At 46.0% G+C, this 24820-nt stretch overlaps 1 protein-coding gene across 2 annotated transcripts; it reads left to right on the top strand.

Moving 5' to 3' along the window:
• The first annotated feature begins 772 nt into the window (after positions 1 to 772).
• On the top strand, positions 773 to 24486 carry LIPH (lipase H). 2 transcript variants are annotated; one of them, XM_006263934.4, is made up of 10 exons: positions 773 to 1025; positions 5566 to 5933; positions 6421 to 6529; positions 6673 to 6774; positions 7556 to 7645; positions 8611 to 8778; positions 9788 to 9883; positions 10938 to 11049; positions 13029 to 13202; positions 23180 to 24486. In XM_006263934.4, exons 1-10 carry the CDS (start codon positions 971 to 973, stop codon positions 23265 to 23267), a joined length of 1362 nt encoding a protein of 453 aa, XP_006263996.1. In that variant the 5' UTR covers positions 773 to 970; the 3' UTR covers positions 23268 to 24486. The 2 variants fall into 2 exon arrangements, with proteins under 2 accessions (XP_006263996.1, XP_014460061.1); XM_014604575.3 differs by lacking the exon at positions 8611 to 8778 and having other exon boundaries at positions 774 to 1025.
• Positions 24487 to 24820: the final 334 nt, after the last annotated feature.

The raw sequence follows: 24820 nt of genomic DNA, 5'->3' as shown, positions 1-24820 counted from the left end.
AGTTTCCCTCATTCTTCCCTCTCTTCATCAGCCTTCCTATCCTTCCTCAGGCTTGTTCCCCATTTGATCCTTTTTCAGGCCCTGCTGGGCCCTTACTCTTATTCCTGCCTCTCCCCACCCTTTCAGTGGCAGCCTCCCTTCTCAATCCTTACATGCTACTGTCATAACATTGCCAATGTCTCCCCTCTACCCTGCCTTGCAGGAGTCATGGTCACTTTTGCTGGATACAGAAGCATCCAGCTCAGTTGCAGAAGTACAGTATCTAACAGGGCCATCCCCTTGGAATTGCTGGACACTTGGTGGTAGGAATGGCATAGGTACCCTCCTGTGTTCTTTGGGCCCATCTCCTGGCTACAGGGTTTTGTGTAGTCAGGGAAGTCAGGTCACTTCTGTAACAGAGCTTCTCTCTTGAACAGAGGGCCTGGCCACTGGCCAGTGTGATACTAGCAGAAACGTCAGGTTTTATCAGAATATGGAGATGTGGGGCTCTCTTCACCCTAGGATTCTGTGAAACCTAAAGTGGGCCCAGTCCCAATATGAATCAGACTACCAGAGAGAGTCATATTCTTCAGGTTTCTTCACAAAAAGCTAAAAACCAGACTTGCAATACTCTTCCTCATTTCAACCCATCTAGGCAATCTGCTATTTCAGCTTGAATTACCAAACCAACTCATGTGTTGGATTAGTCTTTCCCCAAACAGAATAAATTAAAATAAATTATCCTGTAAGAGCAGCTGCTGCCTCACCTTTCACAGAGCAGCAGCCTTGCAATGAGAAGTTAAACGACTGGCCTTAATTCCTTGTAACAGTAACTTCCTGCTTGTCACCACACCTACTGATACTGACAGCGCCCACAGTTGAAATGCAGCTTGGAAGTGCGAGTGAACTCATGTGAAAGAAATTTTGGGAACAGTAAAATTACAGAAAGGTTCTCTCAGTTTGAATGTAGCCGTTCCAGGGTCCATTCCATATGCTGAGGCTACACATCATCTTCATCTTCATCTTCACGTGCAGGGTGGGAGCAGGTAAGAAACTAAACAATCTGATTTTTGCAGCAAATTAAGCAGGCTTTTCAGATTTTAATGGAATATAAATATATGTATCTTGCGTATTATACATATACTGTAGTATAGCCTAGTATATCATTTATATATACCAATGGTGAATTTTAATTTTTGGCAGTAAATGTCTTTGACACTTGATGAATGTGAGGAATTCATAGTGAGTACAAAACCCAAAATGTAAAAACACAGTAAATGATTGCATCTTATCTCTTTCATGCCCAAACTGCATCTGTATGAGTACTGCACATAAGCAATTACAGTTTAATGTAAAGTGTCCAGAGAACTATTATATTTTGAGCAAAACACTAATAAATAAAAAGGATTTTAAATTTTAGAAACAGATGAAATGGCATTTCCTAGTTGAAAATATCATTTTGAAGTCCTCTAATTCTTCTCAGCAATACTTTTTTATAATAAAAAACAAGCCTACTCTAAATACATCAGAGTTACTCTTTACCCAGAGTGTTACACTTCTCCACTCAGTGAGGAAAAAATCCTGGATTCTGTGTTTTCAAAAATCAAAACATCTGTATTACTATCAGTTGATATTTCATTGAACTCAAGGTTTTTCAGGAGGAATCAATGCATTTTGTTTGTTGGTTTTGATTTGCATGTAATAGTAGTAATCATAATAATAATTGTCATAACTACAACAAGAAGGAGGCCTGTACAATCCTAAACAGGTTTACAAGGTCAGGTGAAAGGCTTGAGGGAACATATTTTAGGCAAAGACTGAGTCTTGCCATAGGCAGTTGCTAGGGATGGTCAGGATTTCACACCTTTGCACTAGAAAAATGACTGTCAGAGGTGGAGTGGAAGAGATCTGCTCAAGAAGAAATGAGTACAGCACTATGTGGCTCAACGTGGCAAGTTTGCTTCCGTGCTCTTCATGGACCAAGCCAGTTATCAGAATTTGACTGCTTGGTTGAGATGGTTGAGATTCAGTGAAATGCACAGCTTTGTGTGCAGCAGCTATCGTGATGAATAGTTACAAAAAATCTATCCTGCAAAAAGACTTGCCTGAAATATGCACCAATGAATGATCCAGCATATCACAGGCATGCGTGAGGTCCTCTCTGATCAAGAAACGTCAAATGGCACAACCCTGTAGCTTAGGTGGTGCTTTGCCAATTGGCTTAACAAAGAAGTATTCTATACACACAGCCTATATATAAATACAGGCTACCACCTATGCCATAAGATGACAAAAAACAACGTTTGTTGGGTTATGACAATTACCCCAGACCAGATTGTGCCACGCAACTCACCAACTGTCAAAGTTGTGGGTGAAAAGGTCAGGGCAGTACTACTCATTGCTGCTGTTGTACTAGACAACAGTGCGCACCAGTGTAAAGAAGCAAAAAAAGTACCATAACCTGGTCACAGCAGCAAAGGAGATCTGGTACCACAAGAAGGTGAGTGTGGTTCCAGTAGCTGTTCAGGAATTAAGTTACATCAAAATCATCTGTGAAGGCCTTATTAAGAACATTGGAAATGGAGCAAACCACCCCAGGTATCTCAGCTAATGGGAGAGATTATGTAAAAGGTTTTTTTCCAGTGAACAAGCAGGCACAGGTTTACCATTTACAGCCTCCCATGTTCTGGAGATGAACCTGCCCATACCACACACCTGAGGCAGAAAGAGGAGGAGACAACCCTTTTATGTAGCATTTTACCCCTTTGGATTTGCAAAGCACTTTACAAAGAAGATCATTATCTATATCCCTGTTTTAGAAGATAAGGAAACTTCTGTATTTAGCAACAAGTGACTTGACCTAAACCATCCAGCAGGCTGAGTCAGAAATAAACCAAACTTTCCCAAGTCTTAACCCAATTCCCAGTCTACTAGCTTATATTTCTTCCCACCAACAAGAGAAAAGAAGAGAAGAGAACAACAACATCCATGGTGTACTATTTTCTCCATGAGAGAAAAGGTGATGTCAGTGCCCTATGGGAAATGCAGAGAGTTCTTTTTACATCAATTATATTAGAACAACGTGTTTATATGAGTATGGGCATGTACAGGGTGTGGATGAAGAAAGCACCTCATTTGGGGGTTTTCTTATTCTATTGCAAGTTAATCCTGACAAATGACAAACTATACTTGAGAAATGGTGTTAGAGTTTTGGAGCCAATTCCAAAGAAACTGTTCACTATGATTCATGCTTAATCTCGGGTTTATATCAACCTCCCAAAGAAAATACTGAGAGTTTCACCACTTTTTGCATTAATCTCTTTATTAATCAAGTTTGCATAATTGCAGCAGTCCCGGTACAGAGATTATAAGACTTCTCGCATGCTTTCTGTGCTGTGTATGAATAAATACCAATCAGATCCTAAAAGGACATCCCCTACCGGAGACTGAAGCTTTTGGTCAGTTCAGTAAGGTGCTTAGCAAAATGATGACATGGGCAGGCCTCAGAACAGGTTACATGTGGCAGGAAACAGAGCTAAGCAGTGGAAACAGTGCTTTCTGCTGAATGGTAATGTCTTTCCAGCTCCATTTGCACCTTCTCCTTTACAGCTACAATGATGACAATCATTAATAATAAATTCCTAATAAAAATGTGTATTTAAAAGGGTTTAAATTAGGCCTGTGCGAGTCAGCAGCGATCTGATCCGACTTTGGATCCGGCCGCTTTGGATGGCCGCGATCTGATCCAGAGCTCCGGAACGGGTTTCCGCCTTGGAGATCCGGCCATAGGGTATAATGGGGGGATCAATTACATAGCTATAACTTTGTTGCTTTTTGTCCGATTTGGATGAAACTTGCAGGGACAGTAGCCTCTGCTGAGAGCATGAAACTTAACAAGTTTCAAGAAGATCGGTCCAGGGGTTTGGGGGGAACTCATGTCACAGCTGTGTGTCACAGCACAGGGGGGTGAAAACTGCAGGGGTGGTGGCCCCTGGTGAGGCCACAGAGCCTGCTAGGTTTCAAGAAGATCAGTGCAGGGGTTTTGGGGGAACTGTACCCCAAATTCTTGAAAGCAAAACTCCTGTCATGTGTATGTGTTACACCACAGGGGGGTCAAAACTGCAGGACTGGTAGGTCTTACTAAAGCCACAAAGCCTCCCAAGTTTCAAGAACATCAGTGCAGGGGTTTGGGGGGAACTGCACCTCAAGCTGTGGACAAGCAAAACTCATGACATGGGTGACCCTGTGTGTGTTAAGGCGCGGTGGGGTGACAGCTGCAGGGATGGTGGCCCCTGCTGCAGCCACGATGCCTGCCAGCTGCTGAAGAGATCAGTGCAAGGGGGTTCTGGGCCCTGCACCCCTAGCTGCTGATGGACAAAACTATTGCCATGGGTGCTTGTGGGACTGACTGTGTCTGTCTTGGGGCAGTTGTCTGTATTGATTCTTTCCTCTCCTTAGCCTGGTTTTGTAAGTGCTAATTGATGGCATAGCTAGGTCCCGTGTATTGAGCTGGTCCTTGAGTAAATCATGATTGATTGGTAACTGGTAACACAGTAGCTTATCAGCCAGGCCTGCAGTAGTGTCTCCCCTCCCCACCCCAAGACTGAGACAGTCAGTCCCACAAGCACCCATGGCACGAGTTTGGCCTGTCAGCAGCTTGGGGTGCAGGTCCCCAGAACCCCCCTGCACCAATCTCCTCCACAGCTGGCAGGCATCATGGCCACAGCAGGGGCCACCATCCCTGCAGCTGTCACCCTGCTGCGCCTTAACACACGCAGTGTCACCCATGGCATGAGTTTTGCTTGTCCACAGCTTGAGGGACAGTTCCCCCCAAACCCCTGCACCAATCTTCTTGAAACTTGGCAGGCTTTGTGGCCTCAGCATAGGCTACCACCCCTGCAATTTTGACCCTCCTGTGTTGTAACATATAGATGTGACAGGAGTTTTGCTTTCAAGAATTTGGGGTGCAGTTCTTCCCAACCCCCTGCACCAATCTTCTTGAAACTTGGCAAGCTTTATGCTTTCCACAGAGTCTATCACCCCTGAAAATGTCATCCAAATCAGACAAAAAACAACAAAGTTATAGATATTGTATTGTTTCCCCATTATACCCTATGGCCGGATCTCAAAGGCAGCTCCAAAGCGCTTCGGGAAGCCGAATGAAGCCAGCTCTTCGACCCAGACATGGTGTTTCAGTCACCGAAGTATCCAAAGCTTCTCCAGATCTGAAGCTCTGTCCGAAGCCTCGCACAGCCCTAGTTTTAATATTTCCACCCTGGACTGGCAGGTGCTCAGGCACAAGAGTGATGATGAGCACAATAGAAACGTGCAGAGTATAGATACTGTGAAGACAGACCAGAAATCTGAGAGAGGAGTAACACTGGCTTAGGGGCAAGGCTCTCACCATAACACCAGGGCAGAAGGTGAGGTCCCAGGATGCCCCAAGCAGTGCATGTGAGGAGGAGGCAAGAAGGGAAATGTAACCTTTGGATGTGGATCATCTGTCAGTCTGGCTTTGGCCAATAGGGATAAAAGCACAGAAGTTGATCAGATTGATAATGACCTCCTATAACGTCTTGTTTTCAGATACAGAGGAAGCATGTCCAGCATTCACAGGTCTCAGTATAAGCAGTGCTTTGACAGGAACAGACCTGAAGGTGAAACTACTGCTGTACACAAGACAAAACCAGCATTGTGCTGAAACTCTCAGTACAGTGGCCTCCAACTATCTGAATGTGACCAAGAAATCCATCTTCATTGTCCATGGATACAGACCCACAGGCTCTCCCCCAGTATGGATCCAAGATATAATAAAGCTTTTGCTTTCTATTGAAGATGTCAACATAATTATTGTAGATTGGAATCGGGGAGCCACAACTCTCATATACCATAATGCTTTTAGAAAAACCAGGAAGGTTGCTGAATTCTTGAAGGAGCGTATTGACCGAATGTTGGTAAGAGAGATGTTTACAGTAACTGTGTACTAAATAAAACATATTATGAGAAGGAAATGTATAAATACATCAGATTCTTTGGGACAGCAAATTCTTTTTAAAGGGGATAGAGTAATTATTGTAAGAGAAAAATCTGGTGTGCCAAATTCTTTACTTTGGTTACACATAATAATGAATTAGTGCCCAGGGAAACTGGCCAAAGAGTTCCCCTATCAGGTCCATGGTAGAGATGGGGACTGAGTTCAAAGCATCTTTTCGGTGGGATAAATGGAGTGGGTAAAAGGGTGGCTCTTGCAGTGAGCATTGTGTACCCAAGAGTTCTGGCATTTGCTTTGATAAAAGTACATGACTGGTGGAGGTGGGGGTAAAAATAGGGAGGTGTGTTAACATTAAACTTAAACCTGGCCAGCAGCTGGTTCCTGCCTCTGATATTTCTTATGTTCTTAATATTTCTGTAACTAATGATCACAGCATTTTTAAATTGCAGGCTGAAGGAGCATCACTTGACTCTATCTATCTGATAGGAATTAGCCTTGGTGCACATATCTCTGGGTTCGTGGGACAGATGTATAATGGTAGACTTGGGAGAATCACAGGTAAGCCCTTTTCCCAGTCATTGTTCTTGTCTTTGGCAAGTCACTTCATCTCTCTGCCTCAGCTGTTGCACATGTTGAATATAGAGAACATTGTAAATGGTACGATATTACAGGGGTGCCATAAGAACCATTTTGCATTTCAGCACTTGACCCAGCAGGACCCCTGTTCCGTGGGAAACCCCATAGCGAGAGGTTAGATCCTTCAGACGCCCAGTTTGTGGATGTCATCCATTCTGACATTGATGGTAATGATGTTTCCTTTCTTCCTTGTCTGTTTCTCATTAGATGGGAACTTAGAAATGAACCAGGAGTGAAGGAATAAGCAGGCTGCTACTGGCAGCCCGGAGGCTCGTCTCCCAGCCTTGCACCACTTGGAGCACATCCCATACCTACCTGTGTTCACATCTTCAGCCAGGCCATTGGCCCCCCTGACCTTGCTACCACATTTCTCTCCGTCTATGATGGAGAGGCTCAGCTTCCCCACAACTCCGGCAGCTTCAGCTTTTTGACAGCAATAGGACCTCATCATCTGTTTGTGCATACTCCCACTGTGCACACTTCCTCACTTCAGCATCCCATTCAGAATCCACTTCTTTGCATGGGATTGTGCCCTTCTCCCTCAGCCTCCCTGGTGTGTGCATGGAAGGGACCATCCACTCGTGGATCTTCTGTGGCATAGGAGGGTGGGACCAGTTTTGTTTGTGGCACCTCACCAGATGACAGGGGATGCTCTGGGAGTCCAGGCTCTGCATTTGAGTAAGGCATGGGGAGAGGCAAGGCCAAGGACCCCAACAGGTAGCTTGTCCATTTGCTGCCTTCAACTAAAATGGGGTGTCTGGGTCACAGTTATTTGCCTCAGTCATGTATAAACAGAACAAAGAAGCTAAATCTCTCAGACAACCAAGCACCCTAAAGCTAAAGGAAGCTGTGTTAATTGTTCCAGATTCTCCATTTTAAATTTCCCTTTTTCTGTGATTCATGATTTAGTGGGGGAGAGGAGAAAAAAAAAGTATTTTCTTTTATTAGGACTAGGTTACAGAGAAGCCCTAGGACACATAGACTTCTATCCCAATGGAGGAACTGACCAACCCGGCTGTCCGCAAACAATATTTTCAGGTAATTAAATTTACTTTGCAGTGTGGAAACTATAAAAAAATACATTGAATAATCACCCCAATAAGCCTGGGCTGCTTAGTGTTGTTGTCATAGCTGTTGTATAAACTTATTTTTAAATGATCATTTTAAGTCTCCAGAACACACTGAGGTCTCTAGTAACCCCTATATTTTGTGGTAAGTAGTAAAGTGTTTGCAGCATAGGTTGTCATTTGGCCTGGTTACACATTGAAATCAGAACCATATGTGCTCCATAACGCATGGAAACATGTAAGGAGCATTTTCTAAGCTTTTGCAGTACAGGATGAAATTTATCCAGTTTCCACTACAACCAAGGGTAGATCTTTGGTCACAGCAAGTTCATGCTCTCTTCCATCCTGGCTTGGGGTATTTTTTCAAAGGAAGTCCACACTATATTTGACTTTGCTCTGATTTCCCCCATCTTCCCTCCTCCCATCAGCTGGTCTGAGCCTGGTGTCAGTGAAGTCTCCTGTGGTTTGATTACTTTGATGCACTGATTAGACTGTGGCCCAATCCCTGTACTTCAGTAGGAACACCCGTCCCCCAAGTGATAGACCTGAAGTTATGTGGTCCACATGCATTGCTTGCCAGGGTCTGCTACAAATCACTGGTCAATGTTTGACATGACCCCACTTAAATGCCTTGCATTAAGATTGGGCAGCAATTCTATCCTGGCTGCAATCATACAGCTTTGCTGTAGCACTAACACTGCTGGCAGGCAGCACTGGGATTTCTAACAAGTGTAAGTAGGAATCGTGGTGCCTGAGGAGGAGGGTATTTTGTCAGAGAGCTGGGGGAGGTAATGGGATGTACCATCATACTGCAGCAGCGTGGGCTTTCCTGGCACTCCCCCTCTAAATTGATGCCTAGGGCTAGTGCCCCACCTGCCCAGCCTTAGTTACGCAACTCATTTCTAATGAGAGATTCTTTCTCCTTGTGCAATCGAGGATCGCAATATTTCAAATGTGACCATCAGAGGTCTGTTTTCCTGTTCCTGTCATCCTTGAAAAAGAGCTGCAACATCACTGCTTACCCATGCGACTCATACAGAGATTACAAGAACAGCAAATGTACCAGCTGCAATATTTTCCAGCCTCTGCCATGCCCAGTACTGGGTAAGAAAGATGCAGCACCCATTGTGGATAGAAGTGTTTTTAGGTGATGATTTTTTTGAGAATCACACCTCTTTCAGTCACCTGTCTTACTTTCACCTATGTTTTTTTCCTGTGGAAACTCTTACAAACAGAATGGAGCCTACTGCTTAAGGACTCAAAGCTTTTCAAACTCACCTACAGAAAACTGGCTTTGCTGCTTTCTTGTTTTTTATAAACGCTTGGTGGTGAGATGACACCTTTCCCCTTTCAGGCAGAGCAGTTAAGTTCCTAGCTTACATTGCAAATGAAAATGGATGTGGTGATTTCACTCAGTCTCTGCACATCTGCATCAAGACTTTAATAGGAAGTCTGCATTCATGGTGAGCCTAGGACTGGAAAGGCCAAATCAAAGACTTGTTTGAGGACTTTAAACTCAAATAGGGGAGGAAGCTGCAGTGTAGAAATGGAATGTATCAGCAGAACAGTATGGGGAACTAAGGGTGTGACACAGTTTCAGGCTGAGCACTTCAAAACCTGCTCAGCACCCTGAACTTCCATCAATCTGGTGAGATGCTCTGCATTTCAGAAATTACTTATCAAGGTGTCCAAATACAGAATTAAGAGCCTAACTGTAGGCTTCCTCAAATTAAATCTAAGCCATGAAAATATTCTCTTGAGCTCCCAGTAGTCAACTTTCAATGTGTGTGCATGGGGTGGGGAATGGTATATTATTCCAAAGAAAAAAGAACGGTCTTAAAAATATGGGATAGACCAGAAGCAGGCACCGTTAAATTGCCTTCCTCTGGACACTGCCACCTGTGTCTTGGTTCACTCACGTGAATAAAACTAAAAGTGTGCAGTAACTGTGCAGATTATTGGGATTGGCTTCATCTGCAGTATATTTGATCAGTAACTAATTTTAATATTCTTCTTGTGGCTGAAAAGTAATATAGTATAAATCAAATGCAACCTGTCTTTCCCACAGCCGCTCTAGTAACTTTTTATTATATTTTTACCCTCTGTTCTCTAGGATACTATGCTTATGAATGGAAAAGCCATTTAACGCAAAAGGATCCTCCAGTGACTAAAGCCTTTTTTGATACAGCTGACAAAGAACCATTTTGCAGTGAGTGATTCACATTTCTAGACAGGCACACTGAGGACTGTCCCTTTCTGCAACAGCACAAATACACAGCGTTCAGGACAGGTGGTTAGCCAGCAGGGACATCCCGCAACAAGTTACACACACAGGCCTTCTGGCCACAGAAAATGCATTTGTACTGCTCCAAAATGGCACAATTGAAAGAACAGGAACCTTTCACAGACCAGTTAAGCAGGGGTGTGCTGGTACAGACTTGTTGTCTTTTTAGAAGATTTGGTGGTGATAAATGAAAAAAAACTTAGGAAAAAGAGCAGTAACTGTCCCAGAGTCCAGTTTTGTTCCCATTGTAGCCAGTGGCATGACTTCCTTGGGTTAACTGAGCCTTTGACTCTTAAAAGTGACCTGAAAGAAAAAATAGGCTTCTGTCCTGTTTTGGTGCTTAACGGAGAACAGAACTAAGGGAAGTGAGAGATATGTGAATGTGCTGAAGGTTCCCATGAGAATCTAAAGTTACTTTTTGTTGAATCTGTTTATGGCAATTTATGTATAGCTTTGCTTTATGTTCACAATATACTCTGGGCTTGCCAGCCTGCCAGCATTCTTTCCCTCACTTGTCCCTGGAGTCATGTACTTCTGAATGCCCTTGGACAAGCATAACAGGTGGCGTTCAGGACTTTTTCCCCAAAACCGTTGTCTGTTTTCACTCTGCTTTATTTTATTTTATTTTTTAATTTTTCCCAGTGGGCAGCAGCATACACAGAAGGGAAAGGAAAACAAAGAGTAGAGCAGGTTCTAATCACACTGTTTCAAGCTCTTGGTCTGGTTGAACCCCATAACTAATTAGTGCTCTACCTCTGGAAGGATTCATCACACCCTGCTCTTTGGTCAGAGTTTATAGCAAACATCACAAATGCAGGCACCAGCCTGATTCTTCACCTCTCTATGCAGGTTGCCAGTAAAGTCCCTCTGCACAGCACAGCTCAGCAAAGTAGCATGTGCAGAGGGATTTTACAGTAGCATCTGCAGAGGCATCATCTAACCCTCGTCTAACAATACTCTTTCTTTGTTTACCTCACAGTTTATCATTACTTTGTGGATGTCATTACCTGGAACCAAAATATGAGGAGAGGTTCCCTCACAATTAAATTGACCGACCAAGCTGGAAACACAGCAAAATCCAGAATCAACCAGTAAGTCATACTGGCTTTACAAGCCACAAAACTTAGCAAGTCATTTAGACCAACCAGAACATGGTTTTGGGAAGAGGGTTGTACAGGGAGTTCTGCGTCAAGGGTCACTATGCTTACACCTGGCAGGACCAAACCCAATTTGCCATAAATTAGCATAACACTATGTAATTTCCATAGACTGCACAAAGTTACACCAGCCTTTGCTCTAGCCCTTAGGATGTAGCATCAAAGAAATATGCTGCTTATTTTCAAGAGTGAAATGGTCATTTGTGCATATGTGGTCACACAAATCGGTATAATTCATCAAATCAGGCTGCAGTCAAATGTTTCCTGCCAGACAAGTTTTTCAGGTACTCTTCAGTGACAGTGGAGTGGTATTTCTAGCTGTATGTTCTTAGTCACTTGCTCTTAGTCACACACTGCTTATGCCAGAGTCACTTGCTTATCTACAACCCTCTGAGGTTACACAATACATACAGCACAGGCTCCCAAGCCCATAATAACCACCCCCAGTCAACAGGCACACAGACAAATATGCAATCCAGGGCCAGCCAGGGAGTTCATGTAGGCAAGCCTGATGCCTTACGGGAGCCACTCAAGGAAGCAGGGCAGGCTGAGTGTGGCCCCATGTGGGGCAGCGAGTAAGAGGCCCAGTGGGTGGGTTGAGTGCTAGAGGCCTGGTGAAAGTGGGTGGTGTGAATGAGGCCCGTTGTGGGGAATGAAAGGATGAATGTGTGCAGCCTATCAAGGGGCTGAGTTTGTCCCAGCCTCGAGCTGAAGCATAGAGCAACTTAAGGATGCCATCTATGAGGCATGGGACATGATAAGGGGAGGTCGGAGTCATGTGAAAATCCCTAGGCATCAGGATGGGCAGCCTCCCGCACAGATTATAACCATTATCTTAACGAGGCATGGCAGGTAAAACTGGGCAGACTGCCCTAGACAGGTGGCTGTACTGTGGTACTGTAACTGGGCCTGGGAGATTGCCCCCTGTCACACGGACTTAAAAACCTCCAAGGAGGGAGAGTCCACAACCTCCCTGGGTAACCTGTTCCCATGTTTTATTACCCTCCTAGTGAGAAAATTCTTCCTAATATCTAACCTAAACTTCCCTTGCTGCAACTTGAGACCATTGCTCCTTGCTGTCTTTGCTCACCTGTGCAGTTTCATAGCATAAGTTTTTTTGTGTATGTTGCTTGTGCACATACCAATTGCAGCTTCCTGCAACATCTCAGTATAAAATGAGCTATGTTGGCAAAAGTCACTGAGACAAATCCATCCCTTATGAAATCCCATTGGCTTTAATGTTATGCTGTAATGTAACTTTGTCAAATCTGCTGTTCCATAGAGGCCTGTATTGTGGCCAGCTAAAACCACTATGAGTAACTGATTTAAGACACCTCAGCATCTTAACTCCTAATCTTCCATTTTATAGCTCTAAATCAGAAATCTACTGTAGTTTTAATATAGGATTTTGTATTCAGCACGTCATTTAGTATGCATGGATGATTAAATGTATAGGTCCATGTGGGAAGCAGGGGTTAGTCTAGCAGTTTGAGTTCAGGATCAAGTCAGAATTGGAGCTAGGAATATCATTTGAGGTCAATAGTGCCAGTATCTTATGAGCTGCACTAACAAGATTTCAGTCCACAGCAGTAGAATGCAAGTGATCTCCCAAGATTTGTACCATCTTGAATGACAACAGTCTCACAGACAGCCATTCTCATAGGATTTTACTCACACCTGAAAGAAATGAGAAATTAATTCCTTATGGTTTCTGGAAGTGCCTAGGTACCCGAATAATCAGAGTGTATTCAGTTCTAAATATCTGAATTCAAACCCAACCCACTGAAAAACAGAAGCAAATCAAAGTTTTTGGTTCTTTCCCATAACCATTGCTTTTAATATTACACTGAATCTACTCAGCATGCCATTTTCTTTTTAGTTAGTGTATCATACATTTTTTGTTTTCTTTTTAGTGAAGCTGCAGTTTTTCAACAACACAGACAAACTATTTTGCTAACTGGATTTGACCAGGATCTGGATGAAGTACAAAGAATGTCCTTGACATTTTCCACAGGGACTGTAGTAGGCCCAAAGTACAAACTCAGGATTCTCCAAATGAGGTTATGGTCAATTTCAAATCCGGAAAGGTAAGTAGAGAATTATTAACAATCTCCACTTACAAATCAGACACTTGTAAATGTTTAATGTGCATTACTGACCTGCCTGAGGACATTTGTATGTAATTCCCTAATTTCTGCATGTATGTGTGTATTAGGTCATTCTACCAAGTACAAAAGGCCTTGTGCTTGTGGTCGATCAACTCTTGGCTCTCACAGTCATTCTTATCAAACCAGTCTTGATGTTTCCTGGTAGAAAATCCACCCATCCCTTCATAGGCAATGCGTAGGGGAGGCACGGGGGGGAAAGTACTCCCCCTAAAATTGGCCACTGCTGATGCCTGCATCACCGCCTGTGGGCGGTCAGCACTCGCCACCCCCTCACTGCCGATACCACTGCGGCCACCTGTGGATGGCCACTCAGCCTGCCCTCGCCGCCATCACTGCAGCCACGTGCAGGAGGTCCCCGCTTGGCCTGCCTTCACCACCAACACTGCCATGGCCACCTGAGGGCAGCCGACACACCTCTGCTGCTGACACCACTGACTGCAGACAGTTTTTGTGCCCCCCCAGCCTCAGGAGGCACACATCGTTCATGCATCCCTTTGCAGGCGTTGATGACAGTGGACTTGAAGGCCCCCAAGTACTGCCAACATTCTCCTGTTGTTGTTGATTGGAAATCTCCATTTTTTCATTGAGGCACTGGTGAAAGAGATCTCACTTGTTTGGGTCCTTGAGTACTTTGACATAGATCTTCCATCAGCATTGCTTCTGCTGCAACCATTATTTGGGAGCCAATTTGAATGACATAAATGAGCAGATAAGTCAGTGATTGATCCAGCAATAGTCAGTTTCTAGCATAGCTCAGGTGATGTGGACATCTTTGCGATCCCAGGCACAAACACTGACATAATCAATCAAGTGCCAATGATTGGATTATGTGTGTTGCCATGATGTCTTGGGCCTGTTTTTCAGGCAGAACAGGGTGTCAGTGATGGCATGAAGGATGTGTGCCCCCAGTGGCTGGGGGGGCACAGCTGCGCTGGCAGTGGCAGGAGTGCAGCAGCAGGAGCATGGTGGCAGTAAGAGTGGAGCTCCCACAGACACTGCCAGACTGCCCACAGGTGCTCCCAGCCATCAAGTGCCTCCGGTGTCTTTTTGTAGGGGGTGCACTGCCACGCTCAGGGAATGCACATGCACCTACATGCACCCCCTACGCGTTGCCCCTGAGTGATGGTGAGTCTGTGTTCTGTGCATTTGGTCAAAAGGAGGATACTGCTGGAGTTGGCATTTCCCACTCCTTCCTTGCCAATGGTTCCATTCCAGAGGTTTGAGTCTCTTCCAGCTCTGGCGTTGAAATTGTTGAGAAGTATAAGTCTGTCTTTCTCTGGAATGCCAGAAAGGATTTGGTCAAGGTTGGCATAGAATTCCTCTTTGGTTTTGTCAGCGGTGTCAAGAGTCAGGGCAGATGTGCTGATGACAGTGGTGTTTTGGTTCCCTGACAGTTTAAGATGGAGAGTCATGAGGTGCACATTAATTCTGATAGGGAACTCATTGGGTTGGTTTGAGTTCATTCTTGATGGCAAAAACGAACTCTGTGAAGCCAGCGTTCTCCTTCCTGTTTACCCTTCCACAAGAAGGTATAGCCACCTCCTTGTTCTTTGAGCTGCCCACCTCTCGGTTGCTAGGTTTCGCTCAGTGCAGCAATATCCATGTTGTGTCATCTGAGTTCTCAAGCCACAATTGCAGTACAGTGCTCTGGGTGTTCACTATTAATAGGGACCTACCGAATTCACGGTGGAAGTTAACTGCGTGGCAGCTCCTTTAATCTTGCAGGTTCTCCCATGTGCCTCCCCCTATGGAGAGGCTGTGCCACTTGCTTCTGATCAACAGAGAAGCAAAAACTGGTTTTAAATATAGTGTCGTTTTTGCCTCCCAGCCGGTCAGCAGCAAACAGCAGGGCCACCGGGTCCCCTCAGCCAATCAGCAACATGGTGGGGTGTGCAGGCCAACCTGCATGATTAAACGAGTTGCTGCACAGCCCACTTCCACCATGAATTCAGTAGGTCCCTAACTATTAGGATTGTTCATGAGTCTCCTGTCCCAAAATTGATTGTGTGTCTTTGTTGATTTTGACTACAGTAAAGCTAATTTCACTAGATGCAGTTACCCAGTCAAGAAAAAGGTAGGCAAACTATGTTTAGGAGACCTTTTCTAGCTCCCTCCTCATGTAGGGTGAGCAAAGTGGATCTGGAAGAAGGTTGCTTAGGCTGAATCACACTCTTGGCTCCAAGTGCTAGACAACCTTCATGTAACTGCTGCCTTCATACCAGTTCATGAATAGGAGCTTCCAAACCTCACAGTCCTGCTTCCATCATCATCAGCTGGTTGCCAAAGGACTTGAAAAATGTGCTGGAAAAGCCATTTCCATGGAAAATTTATTTTATTGTGGAGAACCTGCTTCCACAAGGTTCTTGACAGAACAGGACCTTCGTCCAATGGCAAGGAGACCAAGACAATTGGAGATCTCGTTCTGCTGCAGCCTTCGTCCACCTTAACAACTGTTGAGATTCTGATGTCTTCTTCTGCTGCTCTGCTGTTGAAGACTTGTAGACCCATGGCTGCAGGGCTGGGCAGGTTTATTATAATGGTGATCTGAACTTGCTGTGTCACAGCACCATCCAAGGACATATGTGGCTTTTCAGGAGGGAAAGCACTGCCATCTACTGTCCCCACCACATCCTGGTGGTGCTATCAACTCCAAGCAAAAGAAACTGAATCTCCAACAAGCCAATACAGAGGTCTAAAGGAGGACCCATGATATGAAGAAGAGATAGTGGGAAGACAAGGCAAAGGAGATTCAACATATTGCTGACATCCACAATATGTGTGATTTTTTTCAGCGCCATCAAAGTCCGACTCCAGACTAGCGTGGCCAACATAGAGGACAGTTCAGTTGTCCTTTATCCTCTTTTGATACAAAACCAGACACCTTTATGTCCTCTATTTTTCTCTTGAGAGAAAAAGGTGTCCAGTTTCATATCAGTAGAGGACAGAGTAGCAGAAAACTGGAATGTCCTCTATGATGGCCACTCTACTCCAGACTCCTGAAGCAAGTTTTATTTGCCCAGCTCAGTCAAGGCATACGCTCAAGAGGAGGGCAGAGAAAGTGCTTAAAAAATGTCCTCCATGCCAACTTGAAAAAATGCAACATCAGTATCATCTCATGGGAGACTATCACCTGGGATCACCCCAAGTGGAGGAAGAGTCTGCTGCAAGGATCTCAGTACTTTGGAACCTTTTGATGACAACAGGAGATGGAAAAATGGGAGTGGCAGAAACAGCATGTCAAGGACCGAACTAAAAACCCAGACCCACCCACCCCAAATGGAAACATGCCCAAGCTGCAACAGAGACTGTTGACCCTGGATTGGCCTCATCAGCCATTTTTGGAACCACAGATAAGATAATCATCCTCACCTCAGGGATTGCCAATGATGATGATGATTTATATAAGGCCAAATTCTGCTTTTAAAGACATGTACTACCCACTGTTCACTCTGAATGTTTCATCCACATCTGGGGAGAGAATTTGGTTTCATAGTTTCACAGTTGGTAGGGTCGGATGGGACCTGAGCAGATCATCAAGTCCAACCCCCTGCCATAGCAGGAAAAAGTACTGGGGTCAAACGACCTCAGCAAGGTGTTCGTCTAACCTCCTCCTAAAGACCCCCAGGGTAGGAGCCAGCGCCACTTCGCTTGGAAGTCGGTTCCAGGTTCTAGCCACCCTGACAATGAAGTAGCGCCTCCTGATGTCTAGTCTGAATCTACCCTCTGCCAGCTTGTGACCGTTATTTCTAGTCACTCCTGGTAGTGCTCGGGGGGAACAGGGACACCCCCAATGCCTGCTGGTCCCCTCTGACTAGTTTGTAATAGGCCACTAAATCCCCCCTCAGCCTTCTCGTGTGGAGGCTGAACAGGTTCAGGCCCCTTATCCTCTCCTTGTAGGGCCTGCCCTGCTGGCCCCTGATCATGCGAGTGACCCTCCTCTGGACCTGCTCCAAGTTGTCCACATCCCTCCTGAAGTGCGGTGCCCAAAACTGGACACAGTACTCCACCTGCAGCCTGACCAGTGCCGCATAGAGGGGAAGGATCACCTCCTTGGACCTGCTCAAGATGCATCTGTGGATGCATGACAAGGTGTGGTTGGCCTCCCTGACCGCGTCCCCACACTGTCGGCCCACGTTCATTTTGGCACCAATAATGACTCCAAGATCCTTTTCTGCCGCTGCACTGATGAGAAGGGAGTTCCCCAGCCTGTAGGTATGCTGCTGGTTCTTCCCCCCAGGTGCAGTACCCTGCACTTGTCAGTGTTGAAACCCATCCTGTTCTCATCTGCCCACCCCTGTAACCTGTCTAGGTCTGATTGCAGCCTATTCCTCCCTTCTAGCATGCCCACATCCCCCCACATCTTAGTGTCGTCAGCAAATTTGAACAGGGTGCTTTTTACCCCCTCATCCAAGTCACTGATGAAGATGTTGAACAGCACGGGTCCGAGGACCGAGCCCTGGGGGACCCCACTGCCCACATCCCTCCAGGTCGAAAATGACCCATCCACCACCACTCTCCGGGTGTGGCTCTCCACCCAGTTAGCAACCCATCTGACTGTGTAGGTGTCGACGCCACAGTCCCCTAGTTTTTTAATGAGAATGGGGTGAGAGACAGTGTCAAAGGCCTTCCTGAAGTCCAGAAAAACTACGTCCACTGCTACCCCTGCGTCTACGGATTTGGTGACCTGGTCATAGAAGGCCACCAGGTTGGTCTGACAGGACCTGCCTCTAATGAACCCGTGTTGGTTGCCCCTAAGCATAACCTCCCCTGCTGGCCCCTCGTGAACATGCGCAAGGATAATCCTCTCAAAAAGCTTACCCAGGATCAAGGTAAGACTAACTGGCCTATAGTTCCCTGGGTCCTCCTTCCTCCCTTTTTTGAAAATGGGAACCACATTGGCCCTTTTCCAGTCCTCTGGCACCACACCAGAGCACCACGAGTGCTCGTAAAGCCGTGCCAGGGGTCCTGCAATGAACTCTGCTAATTCCCTCAGCACTTTGGGGTGGAGGTCGTCAGGACCAGCTGATTTAAATATGTCCAGTCCCTCCAGAAGTTCCCTGACTAGATCCTCACTGACCCTAGGCCTGGGTGCGCCTCCCCTGGGGCCTGAGGGGGTCCCGGCAGACAGGCTGATCTGGTCCCTGCTCAGGAAAATGGAGGCAAAGCAATTGTTAAATAGGTTAGCTTTGTCATCTGGTGTGACAACCAGATTTCCTAGCATGTCTTGCAGAGGCCCCACATTACCCGGTACCTTCTTTTTGCCCCCTATGTATTTAAAAAAGGACTTCTTGTTGTCCTTGATCCAGGTAGCTAGTCCCAGTTCCATCTCCGCCTTGGGCAGTTCCATCTCCACCTTGGTTTAATGTCTTTAAGTAATTTTGGGTCTTAGCTTACAATCTTAGGCAGAACCCTCCAATCATCAGGTCCAGCCCCCCTGCTCTAGGCAGGAAAGACTTCTGGTGTCAAATAACCCCAGCAAGGTGTGCATCCAGTACCCTTTTGAAGATCTCCAGGGTAAGTGCCTACACCACCCCTGCTGGGAGTCTATTCACTATGAAGAAGTTTATCCTTACATCTAGTCTGAAACCTTCTTCTAGGAGTTTATGACCATTGCTCCTGGTTTTCCCCTGGAGCACTTTGGTAAACGGTTGTTCGCCTATCTCCTGATGCCCTTCCCTGATATATTTGTAAGCTGCCACCAAATCCCCCTGAAATCTCTTTTCTAGGCTGAACAGTCTCATATCTGTCAGCCTTTCCTCGTATGGCTTGCTCTTCAAGATTCTAATTATACGAGTGGCTCTTCTCATTTATTACCAAAGAATCCCAAGGCAAACCAAAAAAGCCCTCTTATTATTTTGCCTCCAGAGGAAGTTCTGCCTTTTATACCGGAGTTGCAAAAACAAATCCAACTCACATAAATACAAGAGTCTGACATATGTACATGAGCAGCCATTATAAAGCCAAGCTTCCCAACAGCTGCTACCTACTTTCTGCAGACATCTTGTCTTCCAAATAAAGGGGTGTGGAGATAGGGAAGGGGTTCCCTCAGACACCAGTGAGTGGTAGGCAGCTGGTGGCTATTGCTGACCGTGGAACAGTAACTCCAATCCATACAGCATGCATGAATATATCTGCTGCACCATTCTGTCCCGCTGACTTATGTCTCCTCCTTGGCCAGTCCCCTGTGCCACACGTTCTGGGATAGCGTTTCTCAACCCATGGGTCGTGACCCAACAGTGTGTTGCAAGAATATATGAAAGGGTCATGATTCATAGACTGATAGATTGATTCATAGATTGTGAGGCCAGAAGGGACCTCAGAAGATCATCAGGTCCAGTCCCCTGCACCAAGCAGGAAAGATAACTGGGGGTCAGGTGACCCCAGCAAGATGACTGTCTAGTCTCCTCTTGAAGATTTCTAGGGTAGGTGATTGCACCACCTCTGGAGGGACAAACTTAAAAAATGGATCAAATTTGAAAAATGGATTCTCTTTTAAAAGAGAAAAATGTGGGAAACTCTGGCTTTTCCCTAGCTGGCTGGCAGAGCTCCAGCCTGCATGGGGCTGCTTGGGGTCACCCATGCCCTACACATACCCCCAGCCCCACACACTGGGGGGGCAGGGCCTGGGGGAAGGGGGCAGTGGGTCGGGAGTGAGAGGTACCGGGTTGGGACTGGCCATTGGTGTTTACAAATGGGTCTTGGTGCAAAAAATTTGAGAACCACTGTTAGGGGACAACACTGCTTGAGTCAATCTTGACTTCTGCTGGGAGACGCAGACAGCAAGGTCCCATCGCTCACGCAGGTTTCTAACTTGTGTACAGGACCTCCACCTGACACAGGAGGTGCATGGTCCCACTAGGGGGAATGCCATACTGGATCTGGTATTGGCAACGGGAGATGACATGATAGGGGACCTCCAAATCAGTAGCTATCTGGGAGGCAGTGATCACCTTATAAAAGAATTCAACATAAGACGGCGAGTGGGTAAGGTAACTAGTAGGGTGAAAGTGCTAGACTTTAGGAAAGCTGATCTCATTGCACTCAGGCGATTAGTCAGGGAAGCACTGCAGAGTAGGAGTTTTGATGGGATGGGTGCCCAAGAAGGGTGGCTGTGCCTAAAGGAAATGATCCTTTGGGCACAAAGCAAGACGATCCCCGAGCGAGGCAAAAGAGGGAAAAGGGCCAGGAGGCTTCCATGGCTGACCAGAGAGATCCAGGGCAGCCTAAGGGCCAAAAGGGGAGCACATAAAAAGTGGAAACAGGGTGAGATCACTAAAGATGAATATACCTCCTCTGCTCGTGCTTGTAGGGAGGCAGTTAGGCGGGCCAAAGCTACCATGGAGCTGAGGATGGCAACCCAAGTAAAGGACAACAAGAAATTGTTTTTTAGATACATTGGGAGTAAAAGAAAGGCCCAGGGAGGAATAGGACCCCTGCTAAATGGGCAGAAACAATTGGTGACAGATAGGGGGGACAAGGCTGAACTCCTCAACGAGTTCTTTGCCTCAGCGTTCCTAAGCGAGGGGCACGACAAGTCTCTCACTGGGGTTGTAGAGAGGCAGCAGCAAGGCGCCAGACTTCCATGCGTAGATCCTGAGGTGGTGCAGAGTCACTTGGAAGAACTGGATGCCTTTAAGTCGGCAGGCCCGGATGGGCTCCATCCAAGGGTGCTGAAGGCACTGGCCGACGTCATTGCAGAGCCACTGGCGGGAATATTCGAATGCTCGTGGCGCACGGGCCAAGTCCCGGAGGACTGGAAAAGGGCTAACGTGGCCCCCATTTTCAAAAAGGGGAGGAAGGAGGACCTGGGCAACTATAGGCCAGTCAGTCTCACCTCCATCCTTGGTAAAGTATTTGAAAAAATTATCAAGGCTCACATTTGTGAGAGCCCGGCAGGACAAATTATGCTGAGGGGAAACCAGCATGGGTTTGTGGCGGGCAGATCGTGCCTGACCAACCTAGTCTCTTTCTATGACCAGGTTACGAAACGCCTGGACACAGGAGGAGGGGTGGATGTCGTATACTTAGACTTCAGGAAGGCCTTCGATACGGTATCCCACCCCATACTGGTGAACAAGTTAAGAGGCTGTGATGTGGATGACTGCACAGTCCGGTGGGTGGCGAATTGGCTAGAGGGTCGCACCCAAAGAGTCATGGTAGATGGGTTGGTCTCGACCTGGAAGGGTGTGGGCAGTGGGGTCCCGCAGGGTTCGGTCCTTGGACCGATACTCTTTAATGTCTTCATCAGCGACTTGGACGAGGGAGTGAAATGTACTCTGTCCAAGTTTGCAGATGACACAAAGCTATGGGGAGAAGTGGACACGCCGGAGGGCAGGGAACAGCTGCAGGCAGACCTGGATAGGTTGCACAAGTGGGCAGAAAACAACAGAATGCAGTTCAGCAAGGAGAAATGCAAAGTGCTGCACCTAGGGAGGAAAAATGTCCAGCACACCTACAGCCTAGGGAATGACCTGCTGGGTGGCACAGAGGTGGAAAGGGATCTTGGAGTCCTAGTGGACTCCAAGATGAACATGAGCCGGCAGTGTGACGAAGCCATCAGAAAAGCCAATGGCACTTTATCGTGCATCAGCAGATGCATGACGAATAGGTCCAGGGAGGTGATACTTCCCCTCTATAGGGCGTTGGTCAGACCACAGTTGGAGTACTGCGTGCAATTCTGGGCGCCACACTTCAAGAAGGATGCGGATAACCTGGAGAGGGTACAGCGAAGGGCAACTTGTATGGTCAAGGGCCTGCAGACCAAGCCCTACGAGGAGAGACTAGAGAAACTGGACCTTTTCAGCCTCCGCAAGAGAAGGTTGAGAGGCGACCTTGTAGCTGCCTATAAGTTCATCACGGGGGCACAGAAGGGAATTGGTGAGGATTTATTCACCAAGGCGCCCCCGGGGGTTACAAGAAACAATGGCCACAAGCTAGTAGAGAGCAGATTTAGACTGGACATAAGGAAGAACTTCTTCACAGTTCGAGTGGCCAAGGTCTGGAACGGGCTCCCAAGGGAGGTGGTGCTCTCCCCTACCCTGGGGGTCTTCAAGAGGAGGTTAGACGAGTATCTAGCTGGGGTCATCTAGACCCAGCACTCTTTCCTGCTTATGCAGGGGGTCGGACTTGATGATCTATTGAGGTCCCTTCCGACCCTAACATCTATGAATCTATGAATCTATTCTGAGCTGCATGTTCCACATGTTCTTTGCCCTCCTCTCTTCAGCGCCTGAAAGGATTTCTTCTCTGTGCAAAATTACTGAGGGAAAAGGCCTTGACTCACCCAGTCTTACTGAAAATAAGGTGAATGTGCAACAGAGAGAAAATGGTAGTAAAATAAAAGGAATAATTCACACCATCCATTTTCCTTGTAATTTCAGTCAAATCTAGCACTCTTTTATGAATCTGAATTTCCAGCAAGCCAGGTCCCTTCTGTCCACCTTTGTTACTTGTGACTCCCTAGCCTGTTTGTCTCAGATATCCATTATCTCTTTTGATCTGTTTTTCCAGCTTCTGGGCAGTCCTTTGATATACCTTGTTTACCATTAGTCCAGAGACCCTTCATCATTATCCCCTGCTACCTGTGAGAGAACTCTTTAGAGCTTTCCTTCCCTGAGACTTAATTCAACAAAAATAAGTGTTAGTATGCTGCTATCACTTCCTTGTAAAATCAGGGCAGAGGGGCTTTCATTCTTGCAGAACCCCACCCAAAACATCTCGTTTAAATCTTCCTGTGACCCACAACACTGCAACCCAACCCAGGGCTGTTTTCCTTTCCTTTTAAACTTGCTATAACAAACTCATGCTACACAAATCCCTAATATGCTGTATGATCTTACCACATAGTTGAGGCCTTATATAGATGGCTCATAGGATCTTGTGCTCTCTTTTTGCAGACCCGCGCTGTGCAGATACGACCTGGTCTTGATGGAAAATGTTGAAATCGGCTTCAAACCTATTCCATGTGAAAGCAGGCCAACATGAAGCAAAGCAGCCTTGGGGGGAAAGTAATCTTATATTGAAAACTGCGTGCACATCCCAGATGGCAGGAGAACGGTAGGAAAAGAGGCCTTGTTTTTTTGGAAGGTGTCTTAGACTCTAACTGTCTCCTATACATGTCCAGCTACAGCACACAGTTCACTTTCTCTCCTGTCCACATAGCAGTATGCAGATGCGTTTCTAGTGGTATCATAGAATTAATAACACCTTATGCCCAAACATCTTCCAGACAAGTCACTGGAGGAGAAGCCACAGATATTGCAGGAGACTGCTGTATTCAGTTTCCAAACCAGCTATCTTCATTTTGACTGACAATCGATTACTTCTAAAATACTGCTCTTTTAATTATTTATTCTGTGGTTTGATTCTTAATAAAGCTTTGCCTCAGGGGCATGCATGTGATGTGTGATTCTGAGGATGCTTACAAAAAGTACAGGTTATTTCAGAAGGAAACGACTGCTCTTTGTGGGTCTCAGAATAGGATTCTCCTTTCACAAATTTGCCAAGCAGGCATAGGAAAGCTGAAAAACAAAGCTAAGAATGCCACACCTGGCACAGGTTGATACTTCATTTGTGTCGCATCGCTTTCATCAGAACTACTGAAGAAGGATTCAGCATTACATGTACCGATCATTGCTTCTGTTCTGTTGGGAACAACTTAAGAAATTAAATGCTCCATTGTGCACAATGCAAGTTTTGAAGTGTGCCATTTGGGTTGCTATGTCAGTCATTTACACGAAAACACAATCTTCAACACAGTGAAATCAGACTAGAGACCACCAGCATCACAAACTGGAACCCTCATGCATCCAGGAGACCTTCCCACCCACACAAGGCTGAGGAACTATATTTTGTGGCTCACAGCAGGGCTCGGGGGCTGTGGGTGGGAAGTGAGAGGCACTGGCAGGGCTGGGGGCTGTGGATTGGGAGTGAGGGGCAATGGCATAGGCAAGGCATCAGCATATCAGGGCTGCTCAGTGCCACAAAGCAGTAGCGGGTGGGGACAGCTCCAGCTGGACCCACGTCCTGGTGAGTGAAGGGGGCAGGAGAAGCTCTGATTTTCCATGATAAAAAAACCCAAAATCAAATGCCAAAATTTATAAGTATTAAGAATGTCTTTTATTATAGCGATTGAGGCCCTGGTAGGCTTCCAAATTGCTTTACAATTGTAAATATATCAATAAAACATTGTGTTCAAATGATATCTATATATATAGCGACATTTCATTTTCATTGCGGAAAAACACATTTAAAATTTTTCATCAGAGAATTTGTGTTTTATCAGAGATTTTGAAATTTTTAAACAGAGAAAACCACGATCCCTGCTCATAACTTTTGCCACCATGCTAGGTTTTCAAAAGAAACCAAAAAAAGCACCTTTTTGGATGCAGAATCCTAACAAAACTCAAACCCCCTCTCTCAACCCATGCAGCTCTTTCAGAAAAAAACAGGAAAATGGACACAAGCCAGTCTATTTTGAACAGGTGCACAACATCTGTAGGCATTTCCCAGCAAAATTCAGCTTCAGACCAACCCCA

The sequence above is a fragment of the Alligator mississippiensis genome, chromosome 7 (genome assembly GCF_030867095.1).
Source record: "Alligator mississippiensis isolate rAllMis1 chromosome 7, rAllMis1, whole genome shotgun sequence".
Taxonomy (NCBI): Eukaryota; Metazoa; Chordata; order Crocodylia; family Alligatoridae; genus Alligator; species Alligator mississippiensis.
Note: the sequence above shows the minus strand (reverse complement) of the source record. Positions and strands in the feature narration are given on the sequence as shown.